Source organism: Marmota monax, unplaced genomic scaffold (genome assembly GCF_021218885.2).
Source record: "Marmota monax isolate L192 unplaced genomic scaffold, Marmota_monax_Labrador192_F-V1.1 WCK01_AAM20220418_F8-fsc00045, whole genome shotgun sequence".
NCBI classification, from domain to species: domain Eukaryota; kingdom Metazoa; phylum Chordata; class Mammalia; order Rodentia; family Sciuridae; genus Marmota; species Marmota monax.
In genome coordinates, this window is record NW_026692132.1 from 644,336 (window position 1) to 663,369 (window position 19,034).

Below are 19,034 nucleotides of genomic sequence, written 5' to 3' on the forward strand. Positions count from 1 at the left end.
CACACACACACACAAACACACAAACACACATGCACATGTATAATAGAGGCCACAAAACATTTAAAGGGAGAAGGATATAAGATACTATAACACCAAAGACAGAGATGAGGGGACAGAGTCACGGAGGTGGGAATGTGGGGGAATAAGACCATTCTGAGCAGAGCTCTGAGACAGAGTTGAGAGACAGATGGATAAAGTAGAAGAAAAACTGGTCAAAAAGAAGGAGAAGCTTAGATGAGAAACCCTATCCTGAGGAGCACAGTAGTCAGGTGGGCTTGGCTGGACTGAACACTCTGTGAGGAGAAATGATGAGAAGCTAAGAAAGTCAAATACAAGAAGGAGGATGTTTTGTGGAATTTTAATCTTATTCAAACTCAGGTTTGAGGCCACAGGAACTTCATAGGTAGGATTATTACTACAGGTTTGGCTATTGGAGAGTCTGACCCAGAAGTTGGTTAGTTACCCAAGTGCCAGGTTAGCACAGGACTCTTCTGTTCTAGAAAGTGGCATAGATGGAAAACTAAGGAGCTATCAGGGCTGTGACAGTTAACTTTATGTGTCAACTTGTCTAGGCCATTATACCTAGTATTAGGTCAAATATTATCTTAACTGTTTCTGTGAAGGTATTTTTTTAGATGTTGATGGACCTTTATTTTATTCATTTATTTAATGTGATGCTGAGAATCAAACCCAGTGCCTCACACATGCTAGGCAAGCACCCTACCACTGAGCCACAACCCCAGTCCCTTGTGAAGGTATTTTTAAGACAAGATATTTAATTTATTAAAATAATTTTAGTTATAGTTGGGCACAATACCTTTATTTTATTTGTTTTATTTTTATGTGATGATGAGGATTGAACCCAGCGCCTCTACTGCTAAGCCACAACCTCAGCCCCCAAGATAAGATATTTAAATCAGTAGACGTTGAGTGAATTGGATCACCCTCCAAAATGTGGATAGACATCATTCAATCAGTTGAAAGCATTGAGAAAAAAAAAGACTGACCTGTCCTAAAGAAGAGATACTCCAGAGAGTAGACCTCTGGACTCCAACTAGAGCTCCCCTCTGAATTTCCAGGGAACTCTTCTGTTGGCCTACCCTGAAGATTTTGTACTTGCCAAGTCTCCATAATCACGTGTGTGTTATAGGCTGATTTGTGTCCCTCTGAAGGTCATATGTAGAAGTCCTAACCCCTAGTACCTCAGAATATGGTTGTATATGGAGATGAGGCCTTGAAAGAAGTAATAAGATTCCATGGAGATGCTGGGCATGGTGACACACACCTGTAATCCCAGCAGCTTGGGAGCCTGAGGCAGGAGGATCATAGTTCAAAGTCAGCCTCAGCAACTTAGTGAGATCCTAAAGCAACTCTGTAAGACCTGTCTCTACATAAAATATTTAAAAGGGCAGGATATGTGGCTCAGTGGTTAAGCACCACTGGGTTCAATTCCTGGTATCAAAAAAAAAAAAAAAGTGACATGGAGGCAACCGAATGGGCCCTGCTCCGATATGACTGGTGTCCTTACAAAGAAGAGGAAATTTAGCAGGGTGTTGTGTCATACTCTTATCCCAGCTACTCAGGAGGCTGAAGCAAGAAGATCACAAGTTTGAAGCCAGCCTGGGCAACTTAGCAAGACCCTGTCTGAAAACAGAAAATAAAAAGTGGGCTGAGGAAGTAGCTCAGTGGTAGAGCATGTGCCTAGTGTGCACAGGCTCTGGTTCAATCCCAGCACAGGAAAAAAAAAGATAAAATTTGAACACAGACATATACATGCACAGAGGAAGGACCACATGTAGACACAGGAAAAAGTGACCGTCTACAGAAGAGGTTGCAGAAGAAACCTTCCAGCCTCCAGAATGGTGAGAAAATAAATCTTTGTGCTTTCAAGCTGCTGCCCACTCTGTAATACTTTATTCAGGCAGCCCTAACTGACTAATAGAAGGACTATAGAGTATAAATCCCTTGAATTACCAGGTATGATGGCACATGCCAGGAATACCAGCAATTTGGGAATCTAAGGCAGGAGGATCACAAGTTCAAGGTCAACCTGAGCAACTTAGTGAGACTCCGTCTCAAAATAAAGAAAAAAGATGGGCTGGGGATGTAGCTCGGTGGTAGAGCACCCCTAGTTTCTACCCCCAGTGCCACTAAATAAATAAATTCCTTGACTCCAGGGAGCATGGGTTAGACATATGTCGCAGCTCATGCCTTACACATGGTGTGTGCTCACTAAATGTTGTGCTAGATGGGCTAGGAAACCTTGGCACTTGGGATCTCCAAGGCACAAGAAGACAGAGGAAGGGATTTAGCTGCAATAGTGGAAACATAAGCTTCAGAAAGATGCAAATATGGTGAGAGTTTTGTGTTCTGGTTGGTTCAGAGTTGACCATAGGAATCCAATCAAGAATGTTCTCTGTGACTGACTTCATATTCTCTGGTGTTCCTAACATAATGTCTAGGACTTAAACAACACTCAATAAAGGTTTTGTTGAATAAATGAAAACAACTAACCAAGTCAGAACTGAGAGATGGAGTGATCTTACATTTAAAAAAAAACTGTTTAAACACAAATATATGCATGTATGTGCTTTTCAGATCTCTTTCTGAGAAGGCTAACAGTGGTTACTGGGGAATGAAGGCTTGTTTGGTGGCTTGTTTGTTCTGTTTATACATTTTCATCATAAATATAGTGGTGCTGGGTCCTTCAGTAACCCATAGGCTGTGTGTACCTCGACTCAATGAAAAGAGGCAATGGCGGGTGGGAATCATTTAGACCCACTGTTCCTCCCCTTTTGATCTCCTCACAGCTTTCCTTAAGTGTGATAGTGCATTGATTGAGACCAGAGATTCCAATTTTCACAAGCCACTCCACAGTGCCCAGAGAGAGCACAGGGTGACAGCATAGAGCCCCAGCATGACAAGGTAGCTTCGGAAGAGCAGTTGGTCAAAGCGGTACAGGAGCGCCAGCCACTCAACTTCCTGTTGGTCCACCTGATCCTGAGTTTGGAGGTAGTTGTTGATGGATCGAATCTGGAACCAGACTTCCTTCAGGGTTTCTGACTGGATCTGGTGTTCTTGACAGACTGGGGATTCTGCATGATAGAGGAAAATACTTGAGGTGAGCCAAGGGCTACCAAGGCCCACTGGAACTTTCTTTTGAATCTGACAGCTTCATCCTTCAAGGAAAGTTGTGGGCAAAACTAGGAAGAGAGTTGGGTGGGGTTGTGGACTGTCACCCTACTTGCTTGTTGAGGCATGGCTGTGCTGCAGGACAGAGACCATGGCAGAGCTATATCGTGAAAGTAGGGTATGTGTAGTGACCAGATCAACTCAATTGGAACTTTAGGGGCTGGGATGATTCTTTTACTTTCCTTTTTCTTTTTCTTTTAGGTTGGGGGAAGTAAATCCAAGTAGCTCACATGCTAGAGCTTTACTATTCTAGGGTGGATGAGTCACTGTGGGTAATTGAAAAATTAAACAAGCTAAAGCAACTTCCCCCAGCAGAAGGTGGACTTCAGTCCCCTGAGAGGTAATATAAATGTGGTGCAGGGACTATGAAGCAGGTGCTTCAGATTCTCCACAAAGTGCAACAAAAGGCCTGGTGCTTTGCTGATGGGCACTGGTGCTGAGGGGGACCCAGAAAGATGGGAAAGGGATCTCTAGACTTCTCACAAACCTGTTACTCCAGCATCCTGGGTCCTAGGGTCCATTCTAGACCCATCGGTGCCAGCATCGCCTTGAAGGCACAAGAGGGGTAGTTCCTGGCCACTTCTCCACTCATCATGGAGGAATCTGACCAACAGAATAGACTTTGATAAGCTGAGAACCAAGAAGGCCATGCAGACTGTGAAGAAGACCCCTGGGAGAAGGCACCAGAGCAGAGAAGTTAGTTGTAGTCTCTAAGGTTTTTCCCTCCTCCAGTTTGAAATGCGTCACCAGATCTTTGGCAGGAATAAAATAACACTGGCATCAGGTGACCCTGAGGATGCTTACCAATCAAAGAGGCGCTCCCTGAGCTCCTAGGTACCTCGTTAGACATGTTGACTCTGAAGACTGTATAGCCCACCAGCACACTGGTCTTGAACACAATCCTCGCCCGGCAGTTGGGTGGCAGGTAGAAGCTCCCCAGATCCACAAGCATTAGGAAGATGCTGGGAATCAGCAAATTCACAACATAGGCCAATGGGCATCTGCGAATCACCACCTGGCCAGGAACAAGGAGTTTGTTGAATCTAAGCCCATGGACTAACATTTGACCAAATCCATAGCCAGGAATACTCACGTAAGTCCCAACATGCAAAGCCTTCATATGCCATGTGAAGTCTGTGTAGTTTATCTTAGAAGTATGTTTGAGGTTATTTTGTGGTTTAGAAATGAAGGAGAAAAATCCTTTAAACTTTTACATAGCCAATATTAATATTATTGATAGTTATAAGAAGAAGAAGTTAGCATTTATTTCCCACTTGCTGTGTGCCATACACTAGACTGTTTCATATGCTTATCATAGTCAATCCTCAAAACTTTAAGGGCTAGATATTTTCATCTCCATTTTACAAACTAGGAAAGTAAGGTTCAAAGAGGTCGAATTATTTTTCCAAATTCACATATCTGGTAAGAAACTGTCTTAAAATGAAAACCCTCCTTCTCTTAAGCCACTTATACAATATTGGGTATTATTTTCAGCCTCTCTTCTTACATGGAATGTGAGCCTCTTAACACCTGAGGATCTATAAATATCTTGGCAAGAACAAAGAGAACTATAAAATGGGGAAATTGCAAGAGGGCTCAACAGACTGTTTGCAAGGTGCGGGCAGGGTATAAAGAAACTACAAGGTTTGTGATCCCAGTGACTCAGGAAGCAGAGACAGGAGGATCACAAGTTTGAGGCCAGCCCCAGCAACTTGGTGAGACCCTGTCTCAAAATAAGGAATAAAAGGGACTGGGGAGGGACTGGGGCTGTGGCTCAGTGGTAGAGCACTTGCCTCTCACATGTGAGGCACTGGGTTCAATCCTCAGCACCACATAAAAATAAAATAAAGGTATTATGTTCACCTATAATATATATATTAAAAAGGGACTGGAGAAGGGCTTGAGTGGTGGCTCACTGATAGAGCACTTGCCTAGCTTGTGTGAGGCACTGGGTTCAATTCTCAGCACCGCATATAAATAAATAAGTAATAAAGGTCCATCAACAACTAAAGAAATATTTTTTAAAAAGGTAGGGGGGACTGGGGGAAAAAGAAAAGAGAAACCACAAAGAGGAGGTCCATGTAGGGATTTCTGGGGACTGAGCTGATACAACCCTTATGCCTGAAGGGCCCAAGTGCTAGGGATGGTGGCCAAACCTGAGGAAAGAGAAAGCTATGCAGAGCAGGAACTGTAGCTTTCTCCTAGGAACACAGCAATCTAGCAATGATTTCACCAGAAGCAAATGAAGAGGTAAGTACCCCCTCCCTCTCCTCCCCTCCCTCCCTCCAATCTCCTGTCGCTGCCCCTGCCCTACCTCCCATTGGCCCAACATGACAAGGGATCCCATCTCTGCAGGCCTCAGCTTAGTCTCCAGGAGCACAAAGAAAGGGGAAGAAGTGGAAAGTGGGGCCCCCTGGAGCGGGGACCAGCTGAAGCTACTCAGCTCCGCCTGTGTTGTGGAAGCCAAGTGGATTTTGTAGTTTGGAATTTGAATCTCACAAAATCACTACTGTTGTTGCCATTCTGTACTGGGATTGTGATGTCTTTAAGAAACATATATTCTATTCTAATCTTTTCTGAAAGAGAAACCAAAGAATGGCAAGGTTGCCTCCCTCACTCCACTGTGATCTCTCATCTCATCCCATCTCTGGCTGGTGAAAATCCCCCCAAAAAACAAAATAAGACTTGTCTTAAAAATGGGTGTTCAATAAATGTTTGTTGAACAAATGAACATCCTTGGCCCTTTGCTATTGGACTTGGACAGAAATAATGCCTAGAATCTCTTTATTTTTTGCATTTGCCAAACAATAGAAGGTTTTCTGTGCTTTTATTCGTATGATATAATTTATTTAATCCTTACTGCCAAGTCGTTAGTAGGTAATACCCTCCATTTTATAAATTTTCAAAATTAAAGCTCGATCCTCTTAAGTGATTTAAGTGGCACCACTGGGATGTGTCCCCACATCTTCTGATGCCCAGCTCTTTTCCACCACAGCATAGCTACAACTGTTGATCAGATTGGACCTCTGACCAGAGTGCAGGGCTCTTCTCCCTCATCTCCAACTCCTGCTCTGCAAAAGAATCACAAAGAAGTCTGCAAAAGCCTCTCCTCCTGCACTTTGGTAGAAATGTGTTTTCTACCAAAAAAGGTAGAAAAGGCCAGGGATGGAGCAGAAGGTGGCAGGGAACAACGTGGCTGGGGGAGTCCAGATGCTGCCCTGGTGGTGAAAGTGGGGGCTCCCCTGCAGCTGGATCCAGAAGCATGTCCCAACTCAGTGGAGCTTCGCAGGCCAGAGCCGTTGGCGGATTATAGTCTGGCTGTTCTCTTTCACATTAAACATAATTGGCTGCAAATATCTAAACCAGAGCAACACTCACTGCTTTGCAATAATTTGGTTAAAACACATTTCTACCAAAGTGCAGGCAACAAGAGAAACAACAACAGAATTAATCGTCATCAACCTGCACCTTTCAGCTCCCCTCCTCATGCTGTGACTAAGATGGCAAAGGCAGGGAGAGGAGAAAGGGGGTCAAGTGGTTGGGGTCCATGAGGGTTTTGTGTTGTAACCTAGCCTGGGCTATTGGTGATCCGGCCTCATGAGGTAAGGGGTGGCAACCACACCTGCTGTCTCTGGAGGGTAGAGATGTGAATACCCCCTAGAGATGCTGTGGCAGAGATTACATGAAAGAGAAGAAGTCTAACAATATCACTCTAAGGAAAAGCACAAGTAGGCATGTTGGTTTAGTGAAAAGAGCCTAGACGTGAAAGCCAAGGGCACAGAGTCCCATAGTGCCTCCACTGTAGCCTAGATAAGCAAGTGTAAGTGACCTTGCGTGAGGGAGCCAACCTCTCTATGGCTCAATTCACTCACTCCCTCCCCACAATTTTTTTAAAAGTAGTTTAATTTTGCCTTGCCATACATCTTAGTACAATTGAGATGAGCTATTGTACTCTTTAAATAAAGTTTGTATGTAAAAAGCACAAGCGGCAATGATTCCTCTCTACCCAGAGGCTGATGCAGACAGTGAATGTAAATCTAAGCCAGAACCAAAGATGGGTAGTGTGGCTCCTCAAAGCCCCTGATGTCTGAGAAAGTGCTGTTTTATCAGCCCAAATGATCCCTGAGATGTCAGGGGAGAGGCATGGGAAGAGCTAAGAAGTTACGTGGCTTCTGATGCATGCAACCTAGGCAAGCACATATGATTCTGAACTTGGTTTAATGCTCTGTAGGTGCCATTTAGAAATTCTTAATAATTTTTAATAGGGGGTTTGCATTGTCATTTCCCACTGAGCCCTACAAATTAGGTAGCTGATCCTGTCAGAGGTCATTCCTCGCTGTACATCAACAGAAGCTTAAAGCAGAAGGGAAAGACCTAGGTACAAGGAGAGACAATTAGCTTTTACTATGACATAACAGAACTTCCTTGTCTTAACTAGCATGAACAGGTTGCCAGGCCCTATCATACAGTCTGGAGTTAGGACAGGTCTCTGCCCTTGTCCCCTCCACATGGTTTCAGGAACCAGACTTGGGTGGTTGGGTGTTTTATTAAGTCTGTGATCAAAGAGGAATTTTGCCCCAGAATAGTCATAACCAGATTCTATACCTGATCAAGATGATGAGCCTTGGGACTTTCTAGTTTATATTTAGATGATATTTTGGATTTAGAGTCAATGCTAGAAAGGGCTAACTTTAGGGCATATTGGGAAGGGCAATTGTATTTTGCATACAAGGCAGATGCCACTATTCTACTGGGTTGAATACTGTCCCCAAGATATCATTCCTGGGGCTGGGATTGTGGCTCAGCGGTAGAGTTCTCGCCTAGCGCAAACGGGACCCGGGTTCAATCCTCAGCACCACATAAAAACAAAGGCATTGTGTTGTGTCCATCTACACCTAAAAAATTAAAAAAATAAAAAATTAAAAAGATATCATTCCTTCCTGGAGCCCCAGAATGTTTCCTTATTTGGAAACAGGATCAATTAGTTGCAATTAGTTAAGATGAGGGGTCCGGAATTTGTCTTAGTACAGCATTCACCAGTTATACTGTGCGAGGCCCAGGGTTCCATGCCCAACACCCATAAGACAAGGTCATACTAGGTAGGATTGGTGTCCTCAGAAGAGAAGAAACATGCAAAAAGAAGACCATGTAAAGATGGATGTAGAGGTTCAAAAAATACATCTACAAGCCAAGTAACACCAGTGATTGCTGGCAACCAGCAGATATTAGGTTGATTTTTTTTTTTTTTTTTTTTTTGGTGGCACTGGGGTTTGAACCCAGGGCCTTGGGTGTGCTAGGAAAACATTCTACCAACTAAGCTATAGTCTCAGCCCTAACAGCAGATATTAGGTGAGGCATAGAACAGATTCTGCCTTGGAGGGCCCAGAAGTTTGGGTCATTCTTGATTTCAGACTTCTACTCTCCAGAACAACAGAATAAATTTCTGTTGTTTAAAACCACTCAGTTTGGGGTACTTTGTTGGGGCAGCGTTGTGAGACAAATAAAGGTGACTTTCCCAGTAATATATACTGTGTAGATAGCAAAGAACAGTCTGAGATGTACTGCATTACATTTAGTTGTATGTCAGCATGATGTAGGATTAGGACATGGTTTCTGGAGTCAGGCTGCCTGGTTCAATCCAGGCTCCACTAGTCATCCAGAAGCTTTCAGTAAGTTACATAACTTCTCTGCATCTCAATCTATCCATTTGTAAAAGTGCAGATACTAGGAGCACCCATCTGATGAATATAAACTCTTTTTTATTCTATTTTTTGGTACTGGGAATTCAACCCATGGGGTACTTTACCACTGAGCCACATTCCCAGACTTTTTTATTTTTTATTTTGAGACAGGATCCAACTAAGTAGTTTAGGGCTTCGCTAAGTGGCTGAGGCTGGACTCAGGCTCTCTTGTCTCAGCCTCCTGAGCCAGTGGGATTACAGGTGTGTGCTACCATGCCTGGCACCAACTCTTAAAATGGTGCCTGACATGAAGTGTTCCATTTTGAGATTATTCTTATGTCTTCCCGTGCAGATTTTTAGGTTTATGATAGATATAAAGAACCTTTTTATTTACCATGGTGTCTTAAGTGTTTACCATTGAGGGTGGCACATGCTAACAGCTAAAAAGATGTTTGTTGAATTGTATTAGAGTCTTTTAATAATGCTACATTTAGTTACAAAAGGAGTGTGAAGTTAGCTCAAATGGGGGCCAATCTATTGAGGTCAGTTTTTCTGAGGGCTGCCTTCATAGTAACCCCTGCCTCTGCCAGTGTGTCCCAGGCTCTCTACAAAACTGCCCCTACCTAAAACCCAATCATTTCTAATGGACTAAAGAAGCTGGTGCCTTTAAATTCCACAGAAAGGGAAGAAAAAGCACTTTAGTTTCAGTCCGTGTTCTCCATTAGACACCCTTCAGGTGTTAGCAATATTATGCCACAATTTCATTATCCATTAAAGCCAGGTAATAATAAGTACACAAAGGTATTTGGAGCCTATTGATGTTAATGAAAGAGATCAATCTAATTCAGAATGTGTGTGTGGAGAGCTCCTTGGAGATGGAATAGGCCCCAAGGTTAGCCTCTAATTGCCTCCTTGATGGTAGACCCCACCAGTACTCAATTTTGCATGACCGTCTTTATGACATAGTTGGAATTTTGACGCCCAGACTCACGCTTCATACAGAAGCCCATTTTCCTCCTTTCTGAGGCCCCTCCCAACATTCCCAGTTCAGAAAAAAATGGGAAAGTTGCTGCCATTTAAGCAAGTTCCTCGTGCCAGACTGAGAGCTTCTTGGATCTGGACTGTGGATTGGGCTATATTAACAGGAAGTCTATGATTCTCACATTACTTGAGAATTTCTAGGATTTTAAATTCTCATTCTCTCTCTCTCTCTCTCTCTCTCTCTCTCTCTCTCTCATGCGCGTACGCGCGTGGTGCTGAAAAGAATCTTCTATCAAGTTTACAGTATGAATTCAATGGACATCTCAACAAAATTACCCTAATCTAGAAAGGAAAATTATGATGGAAAAAGAGGTTAGGGGGTGCTAGGGTTGTGGCTCGGCAGTAAAGCACTTGCGTAGTACATGAGAGGCACTGAGTTCAATCCTCAACACCATATAAAACTAATAAATAAAATAAAGGCATTGTGTTCATCTACAACTAAAAAAAAATTTTTTTAACTTTTTTCTCAGATACCCCTAATTCATTTTTGTAGGACTGCTCTAAGGGTACCCCAATTCCTGCCTGAATGAACACTTTGCTCAGTGTGAGAGTATCTGTGGTTGGGCTGGTTTAGTTCCCACAGCTGTCCACCTTTTCCATCCAACATGAATTTCTAAATTGTATCCCTACCTACTCCCACTCTACTCTCATTTCTTTAAAAAAAAAAAATCGCTGCCTTACAGAAATCAAATGCTTACCCTGCTGTTTCTGGGAACCAGCCCCTCCATTCGTGTATTGGAAGAAATCTCCCCTCCCAAGGCCGCTGGATCAGGTCCCAGGCTGCACACAGATTCCTTGTAGGGAGAAGTGCATTGCTCTGGGCCCCCTGTGGAATGAAGCCCGACTCCAAAATATCAGTGGTGCCCTCTGATAAACCGTACGTGTCCCAGAGCCAGCAGCTATGATTGTACATTAGCTGGAACTAAAGGGGCATCTGGAGAATGTGATTTAGTATAAATGGCAGCAGTGTACATCAGCCTAGGATGATAATGTATTTAGAATAGATGATTGTTTTTTCTGCCCACCCCACCTGTCCCTGACCTCCTGCTGAGCAGCCTGGGCTGAGATACCAGGTGATTAGATTAAGAGAGAGATGGCCCTTTGTGTCAGGACCTTGGCAGGCCTAACATTGGCATGGAACTACTGGCCAATGGTTGCTGAAGGACATCCAGATGCCTTGGATGGTGGATTCATAATGGGATATATGGTACAGAGAAAGATAACTATGAATCCAGGCATGGTACACATGGCAAGAATGGAAGGCATGGAGGCAAGAGAGGTTGAGAGAGACAGAAAACTGATAGATGTGGAGCCTAAGTTAAGTCATAACCAGAGCTGCAGAATCACTCCTGAGTCTGGCTAATATGATCTGTGACTACTCAGGATTCTTTCCCCACTCTGTTTCTGAGGAGCAGGTGGAAGCCAGTTCTGCTATATACCCACCTTAGCCTCCATGGCAAAGAACCAGGGAAAAGGTTCAAGGGCAGGAAATCAAATGCCTGCCTGCCTGCCTCCAGCCTGCCTCTGTGGCCGTGAACGGAGCAAAGGAACTGAACCACAGTTTCGAGACCCAGAGAAGACCCCAGTCACACACGGTGACGCAAACTTTTACCATCTCTGTTCAGCACATTCGAAATGGTGGTAGTTTGAAGGAAAACTTCAGCTGCTGCTGAGAAAACAAATTAATATTTAAGGTGAAGGGTGACACATAAGTATAAGCAGTCACTTTGTGAAGAGAAGGGGATGGGGGGGATGAGAACGCCTGCGCATGTGCATATGTGTACTCTGATCGAGTTACCTGCCCCATCTCTTGCCTGTTTGTCTCCTCCGTGCAGCGTAGGTAATGGTGTGTGCAGCTTTCTCTGGAGCACTTGGTAGGTGACTATGTTCCACCTTGTACATGCTACTCCCTCACATTTCCTTTAATGTTCTCCATTATTTGGGCTGCATTAATAATGTTTGCAGGCTGATATCTTTAAAATTAATGAGGTGTTTACTCTTAGCCAAGAAGCTCATTGAAATTAAAAAAAAAAAAGAAGAAGAAGAAGAAGAAGGCTTCTTTTTTCCCCTCCCTTTCTCTCTCTTTCACACACACAAAGTGGACAAGCAGACCACAGCACAAGCTTTGCTAAAAAACAAGCAAAATTCCAGGCAAGAACCCAAACCCCACCCCACTGCTAAGAAGTATAGGAAGGCATGATTGCAATCAGCTGCTAGCCAGTGTTATACATTACTTAGGTTCAAACTCCAATGGTATCTTAGAGGCCCTGGTTTAACTAGTTTTGCCAGAATGCTGCAGGAAACACCTTTTAACCAAACAAGGAATATCTGTGCCCTCAATTATAGCCTATCTTACCACCACCACCCTTAGCATATCCATCATAACTATAGTTCCTAGTGTAGTCTAAATGTACCTTTCTATTCCAAAGCTGCATTTCTAGGAGAATTTATCTCGTGGCAGTCCTGACTTGCCAGTTAGTCTCTATTTTTCTATTGGATCCATTTCTTGGCATGAAGGCCCCTAGCCCCAAACCACTCCTACTAACCAACTTTGTGCAGAAAAACAGAGCACACTGTAGCATATTAACACTGAGTCTGCTGGTTATGTGAACCGGCTGCTGACCATATGTCAGGATGGTTTGCCAGGAAAACCAGAGAAGAGAGAAGGGCTACCTCTGGGGCACAAAGCAGTAGGTTTCATTGTCTTGTATCCATCACTCCCTAATCCCCCACAGACAGAATAAAGGAGCCAAGAGCAGTCTCAGGGATACATCAGAGGAATGTGGGTCCTTTGGGGCAGTTGTTCCCTCTGATCCAGAAGCCACCAGTGGTTTCTGTGGGTCCTGCAGGTGACCGCTGGATAATTCCTTCAGATATTCAAGTTAATAATATGATCATTTTATGCATCTGCATCTGGAATTAATGAATAATTTACTCAGTTAAAAACAGGACAATAAGATTGATGAGACAGTCTTCCCAATTTGTTGTAGTGACAGGGTAGGGGGTTTTGTTGTTGTTTTCAGTAGCAATTAGAAGTGATAATGTTAGTATGTGCTGAAAGGTTTGAGGACTCCTGCTGTAGTTGTTGATTCAGGCCTCTGATGCCTGAATATCATTCTTTCTACATTTCCTTATGGAATCTCTACAGCATGAGCCCAATATCTCTCCCTGGACCTCTGCCCCCTGTCATAGCAAAATGCAAGTAGATGTTCGGAGCCATCTGAACCAACTGCTCCTGAGTGATAATGAATGAGAATGTGCAGTGGGAGTAAAGATTCCTCAGCCCAGTAAAAAAGGCCAAGGACTGCAGAGAAGTGGGCAACAGGGGCAGGAAGGAGAAGAACCTACATTAAACTGAATCTGTGCAAAATCTCCAGTGTTGCTCTGCAGGATGCTGTATGTTGAGGACACAGAAAGAACTTCCCACTCGCTGTCATTCAAAAATGTTTTTTTGTCATGCTTAATGTCTTCTCTGTTCCTCAGGAAGCCCAGGTCTACATCTTCCACTGAAAAGAACAGAAACAATTGACTTCCCAGGAGAGAAAGAGGTGCCAACATCATCCCACTTTTCCACTCCCAATTCAAATCTTTTCTCCTGCCACAACATGCAAAGTCTAATTGGTCTTATTTGAATTAGGTGGTAGAAGTGGGGAATAAAATCTTTCTAGTCATTAAAAAAAAACTATGAATTTAGGGTTTGGAGTCAACTCTCTACAAAATGGTGGAGCTTGTCCTGCAATTTCTATAACATTCTCAGTGGTGGTAGAGTCCTAATGTAATCACAATTTAACAGCAGCAGTGGACTCTAACATTGTACCTGATCTGAAGTATAGCAGGAGCCACATAACTATAGGAAAGAGATTTAGATTTTTAAATAGACAATTATATTATATGCAAGAATGACATAAGACATGAAATTATAGTTTCACCTATGTATTCTAACCCAGCATAGTTGGATTTTCCAACTAATGGACTATTTCTCTCATGGTTTACCTGTGTGCAGAATGCTATTGAAGGTTAAGCTGCAATTCTGGATGTCAAAAGGAAAAGCATATGTCTGTAAACTGCAAGCAGAAACCACCTGGATGGGCTTAAAGTTCTTAATGCTCCCAGATGAGGTCACGTAAACGTAGGAAATGTCAGGGGATCTTTCAATGTCCACACTATATAAAACACAAGAGAACTTGTTACAGAGAGGGCATTAGTCATTTCAAAACATACACAGAACTGACTAAAGGATGGTAATGACCATGAGACATAGGACTAGCCTAGCACTGCAGAGGCAGAATCCCATTTCCTATGAGATGATTTACTGAGGCAAAAATGGGCTTAGCAGTTGTAGTCTCATAAGTTAACTCATTTCCTAGTGTCATGGACCTGGACATGAAAAGTAATCTGAAAGCCAGGTGTGGTGGCGCACGCCTATAATCCTGGCTCAGGAGGCTGAGACAGGAGGACTGCAAGTTCAAAGAAGCCTTGGCACCTTAGTGAGGCCCTAAGCAACTCAATGAGACCCTGTCTCTATATAAAATATAAAAGGGGCTGGGGATATGGCTCAGTGGCAAATAACCCCTGGGTTCAACCCGTGGTTCCCAAAACAACAATAACAAAAAGTAACCTGAAGTACCAGCAATCAAATATTATCTTAAATGTCAAATCATGGCATTTCAAATTCCCAACAATATGCCTCCCTTCCACTTAAAAAATAAAAAATAGCAACAATGACTAAAAGTAAACAGCCACTGGCATGAATAGTGTCAGCAGTCTAAAACCCCACATAAGTATAACCCTGCACACTTACAACTCATTGATGATGATATCAGGGGCCCAGATGGCACTGAGAGGTAGAGAGATCTCTCTAATCTCATCAAACATGCTGGAGTTCCAGGATAAAAACTCATCATCCCAAACCTGTTAGGAGTAGTCAAAAAGGGAACTTATCAAAGTGGGACAAGATCCACCCCACTAAAGAAATGACGAGAAATTTGAATTAATGATCCAATTTATCAGCCCCTTGGTACTCTCTGTTAGGGAAAAGGACTTAAGAAATCACGGCCATTCAAGAAACCATGGCCATTCATCTTGCAGGGATTCTAATAATTTATGTCTGCTGCATATCTAAGGAAGTATAAATGCAAAGATAATATCTATTCCTTAGAATAATTACATTTTGAAGCAGATGCAGATCAGAAATCCAGCATGCATAGAAGGAAACAATCATTTACCTCACGGTACCATACACTTGTCTTTAACTTTTGATTCTGTATATCCTGCAAAGCAAAAAGGAAATGTACACCAAACCATAGGATGTCAATAAGCCAAAGGCACATTCAACAATATGACAATTCAGGTAAATAAAATCCAATCTAACCAAATAATGCTGATTTTAAGAACATTACCTAGAGTCTTCAATACTTGGTAGTCTCTGTTCCTATTTATTATGTACACCTGTCGCTTTGAGCTTACTAAATTATCGATGACAAAATTACACTTTGACTGCACTTGACATCTTGAATGATTTGCTAATCTCTTTTCCACTCTAATTAGTTACTCTTTCATTAATCAAACTAAAAAATGATATAAAGTCTTAGTCAATTCCTAGCTAAAAAGATGAGACCAAGCTTTTATTTGTAATCAAGATATTATTCATAATCATTCAGTGAGTGTTATCTCAACTGATGTTGTAAACCATTTCTGTTAACTTACCTTGTGTTTAAATTTCTCTGCTTATAAAAAAGACTGAATGGGCTTAATATAAGTGAGGTATGTTTTACATGATATATAATAGGTGTGATTTCCTATATCTGCTGTGATTTGGTGATTTTTGTTAAAGATCTCCAAAAACAGCAAACAACAAAACAAAACAACAACAGCAACAACTCCCTTACCAATTTGTTTTGTAGTTAATCTAGTAAAGAACATTCCAAAACTAGGATGTTCCTGGGGATTAAAAGAAAAGAAATATCTCACATCATATACAAATATTAGCTCAAAAGGGATCGTGCCTGGCTATTAAGAGGTAAGACAATGCAACTCTAAGGCGAAACCAGAGTTGAATCTTAATGAATTTGAAGTGGGCAATGTTTTCTTAGATATAACAACCAAAGCACAGAAATAAAAGAAAAAAAAACAAATGGGGTTTCATCAAAATTAAAAACTTTTGTGCTTTAAAGGACAACATCAGGAAATGAAATGCTAACTCACAGAATGGGAGAAAATATTTACAAGTCATATATCTGTAATGGGCTTGTACACAGATTATATAAAGAATTTCTACAACTCAACAACAAAAAATGAAGAACCCTATTTAACAATTGGCAAGGGACTTAAATAGATATATTTCCAAAGTGGATACATGGGTTCCCAATAAACACATGAATAGATGCCTAAAATCACTGCTATCAGCCAAATTGTGTGCCCCCAGCCCCATTTAAAAAACACTTTTACTTCAGCAGCTTGAAAGGCTGAGACAGAAGGATTTCAAGTTCAAAGCCAGCCTCGGCAAAAGTGAGGCACTAAACAACTCAGAGTGACCCTGTCTCTAAATAAAATACAAAATAGGGTTGAGGATATGGCTCAGTGGTTTTGAGTGCCCCTGAGTTCAATCCCTGGTACCAAAAAAAAGTTGTTTTTCTCAGGTATTTGTCACTGCAATGGATAGCTGACTAACAATAAAGAATATATAAAACAACCATGAGAAAATCAAAAGAATGACAGGATTATGTCTTTGCTTATCAGTTAACCCAACCTTGAATGTAAATGGATTAGATTCAGGTTAAAATATCTAGATCAACTAAATAGATTAAGGAAAAAATTTTTAAAAACTGCACCCAACATCATGCTGCCTACAAGAAACTCACTTTACCAGTGGAGACACACATGGACTAAAAGTGAAGAGAAGGAAAAAGCTATACCATGCAGATGGAAACCAAAAGTGAGCAGGTGAGCAGGAGTGGTTATATTTATATAGGATAAAATAGATGTTGAAGTAAAAAATCTATAAAACGAGATAAAGAAGGTATATAATTATAGAAGGATCAATTCAACAAAAGGAAAATAAAGACCACATATATATGATATACATTCATCCAGTACTAGAGCACCCAATTATATAAAGCAAATACTGTTAGACCTAAAAGTAGACATAGACAAATCCAATAATAGCTGGGGACTTCAACACCCTACCTTTATCAATGGACAGATCATCAAGACAAAAAATCAACACAGAAATATCAGAATTAAATTATTCTATAAATCAAATTGACCTAACAAAACTTACGAGACATTTCATACATGCATATATGATTACATGACCCATGTAACTCTACATCATGTACAACCAGATGAATGAGAAGTTATAGTCCATTTATGTACGATGTGTCAAAGTGCATTCTATTGTCATACGTAACTAATTAGAACAAAAAAAGCTATTTCATCAAATAGCGGCAGTATTCATATTCTTCTAAAGAGCACATGGAATGTGTTCTGGGACATATATATATTTAGCTATAAGACAAGTTTCAAAAAATTAATGAAATTAATTAATTGCATGTATCTTATCTGACCACAGTGGAATAACATTAGAAATCAACTTCAAGAGAAACTAGAAAAATGGTACAAATATGGGGCTGGGGTTGTGGCTTGGTGGTAGAGTGCTTGCCTAGCAAATGGGAGGCACTGGAATCAATCCTCAGCACCACAAAAAAAAATAAAGGTATTGTGTCCATCTACAACTAAAAATATTTTTTTAATTTGGTACAAATACATGGAAATTAAACAACATTCTCTTGAATGACCAATGTGTCAATAAAGAAATCAAAAGAGAAATTGAAAAATATCTTGAAACAAGCTGGGGTGGTGATGCATGCCTATAATCTCAGTAACTCAGAAGGCTGAGACAGGAGGATTGCAAGTTCATGGCCAGCCTCAGCAACTTAGTGAGACCCTCAGCAATTTAGTGAGAACTGTCTCAAAATAAAAAAAAGGATGGGGATAGTTACCTTAGATTGGGTAGAGGGAAGTGAAAGGACGGGAAGGCAGGGGATGTAGGGATAAGAAAGATAGTAGAATAAAACAGACATTATTACTGTATGCATGTATGTGACTGTATGACCAATGTGATTCTACAATATGTATAATCAGAAAAATGAGAAATTATATCCCATCTATGTATGATATATCAAAGTATATAAGTGCATTCTACTGTCATGTATAACTAATTAAAACAAATTTTTTTTTTAAAAAAAAGGGCTGGGGATGTGACTCAGGGGTAAAGCATCCCTGAATTCAATTCCTGATACCAAGAGGGTAAAAGTAATAATAATAATAATAGAATTATTAAATTGTTCCTAATATTTTGTCTTGTTTTTTGTATCTGTGATCATGTTTGAGTTTGTAATATTTTTTTTCTTACTGTCATTGACAGATTTTTATGTGTACTGTTATGTACTGCTATTCTAACTTCCTAAAATGAGTTGAATACGTTCTCCATTCTGTAGTTAGTGACTGAAAATCTGTTCCTTGAATGTTTTATTTTGATCAAATTTTTTAGGATAATAGAGACTATACTGTTTAACTTACAGGTGTGGGGTTTATTTTTCAACAAACTTATGGAGGCCCCAAGCAACTCAGTGAGACCCTGTCTAAAATTTTTTTAAAAATAAAAAGGGCTAGGGATGTGGCTCAGTGGTTAACCACTCCTGGTACAAAACAAAACAGCAAACAAGCAAAAATAAAGACCTCCCATGTTCTTAGATAGGAAGATTTAATTGTCAAAATAGCCATATTACAAAAAGCACTATACAGATTCAATACAATAATCCCATCAAAATTCCAATAACATTCTTCACAGAATTAGGAAAAAGCAGTTATGAAACTTATTTGGAAAAATAAGAGACCCAGAATGGCCAAAGCAATCCTTAGCAAAAAAGAGCAAAGCAGGAAGTATCATAATACTAGACCTCAAATTATACTACAGATCGATAGTAACAAAAACATCATGGTACTGGCACCAAAACAGGCATGAATAGAAGACAGAGACAAAAACCACATAAATATAGTTACCTGGTATACTAGATTAAGATGCCAAAAACTACATTGGAAAAAAGACAGACCTTTTAA

At 41.0% G+C, this 19,034-nt stretch overlaps 1 protein-coding gene across 1 annotated transcript in view; it reads right to left on the reverse strand.

Moving 5' to 3' along the window:
* Window positions 1–344: 344 nt before the first annotated feature.
* Htr3b (5-hydroxytryptamine receptor 3B) overlaps window positions 345–19,034 on the reverse strand; it is a 35,542-nt gene continuing 16,852 nt past the window's right edge. Inside the window, exons 3-9 of the mRNA XM_046467032.2 lie at window positions 15,140–15,184; window positions 14,716–14,825; window positions 13,908–14,077; window positions 13,263–13,420; window positions 3,997–4,207; window positions 3,680–3,862; window positions 345–3,095 (exon numbers count right to left, since the gene is read on the reverse strand). Coding sequence (XP_046322988.1) covers window positions 2,860–3,095; window positions 3,680–3,862; window positions 3,997–4,207; window positions 13,263–13,420; window positions 13,908–14,077; window positions 14,716–14,825; window positions 15,140–15,184 — 1,113 coding nt within the window. The 3' untranslated portion in view covers window positions 345–2,859. The remainder of the gene's footprint in view (window positions 3,096–3,679; window positions 3,863–3,996; window positions 4,208–13,262; window positions 13,421–13,907; window positions 14,078–14,715; window positions 14,826–15,139; window positions 15,185–19,034) is intronic.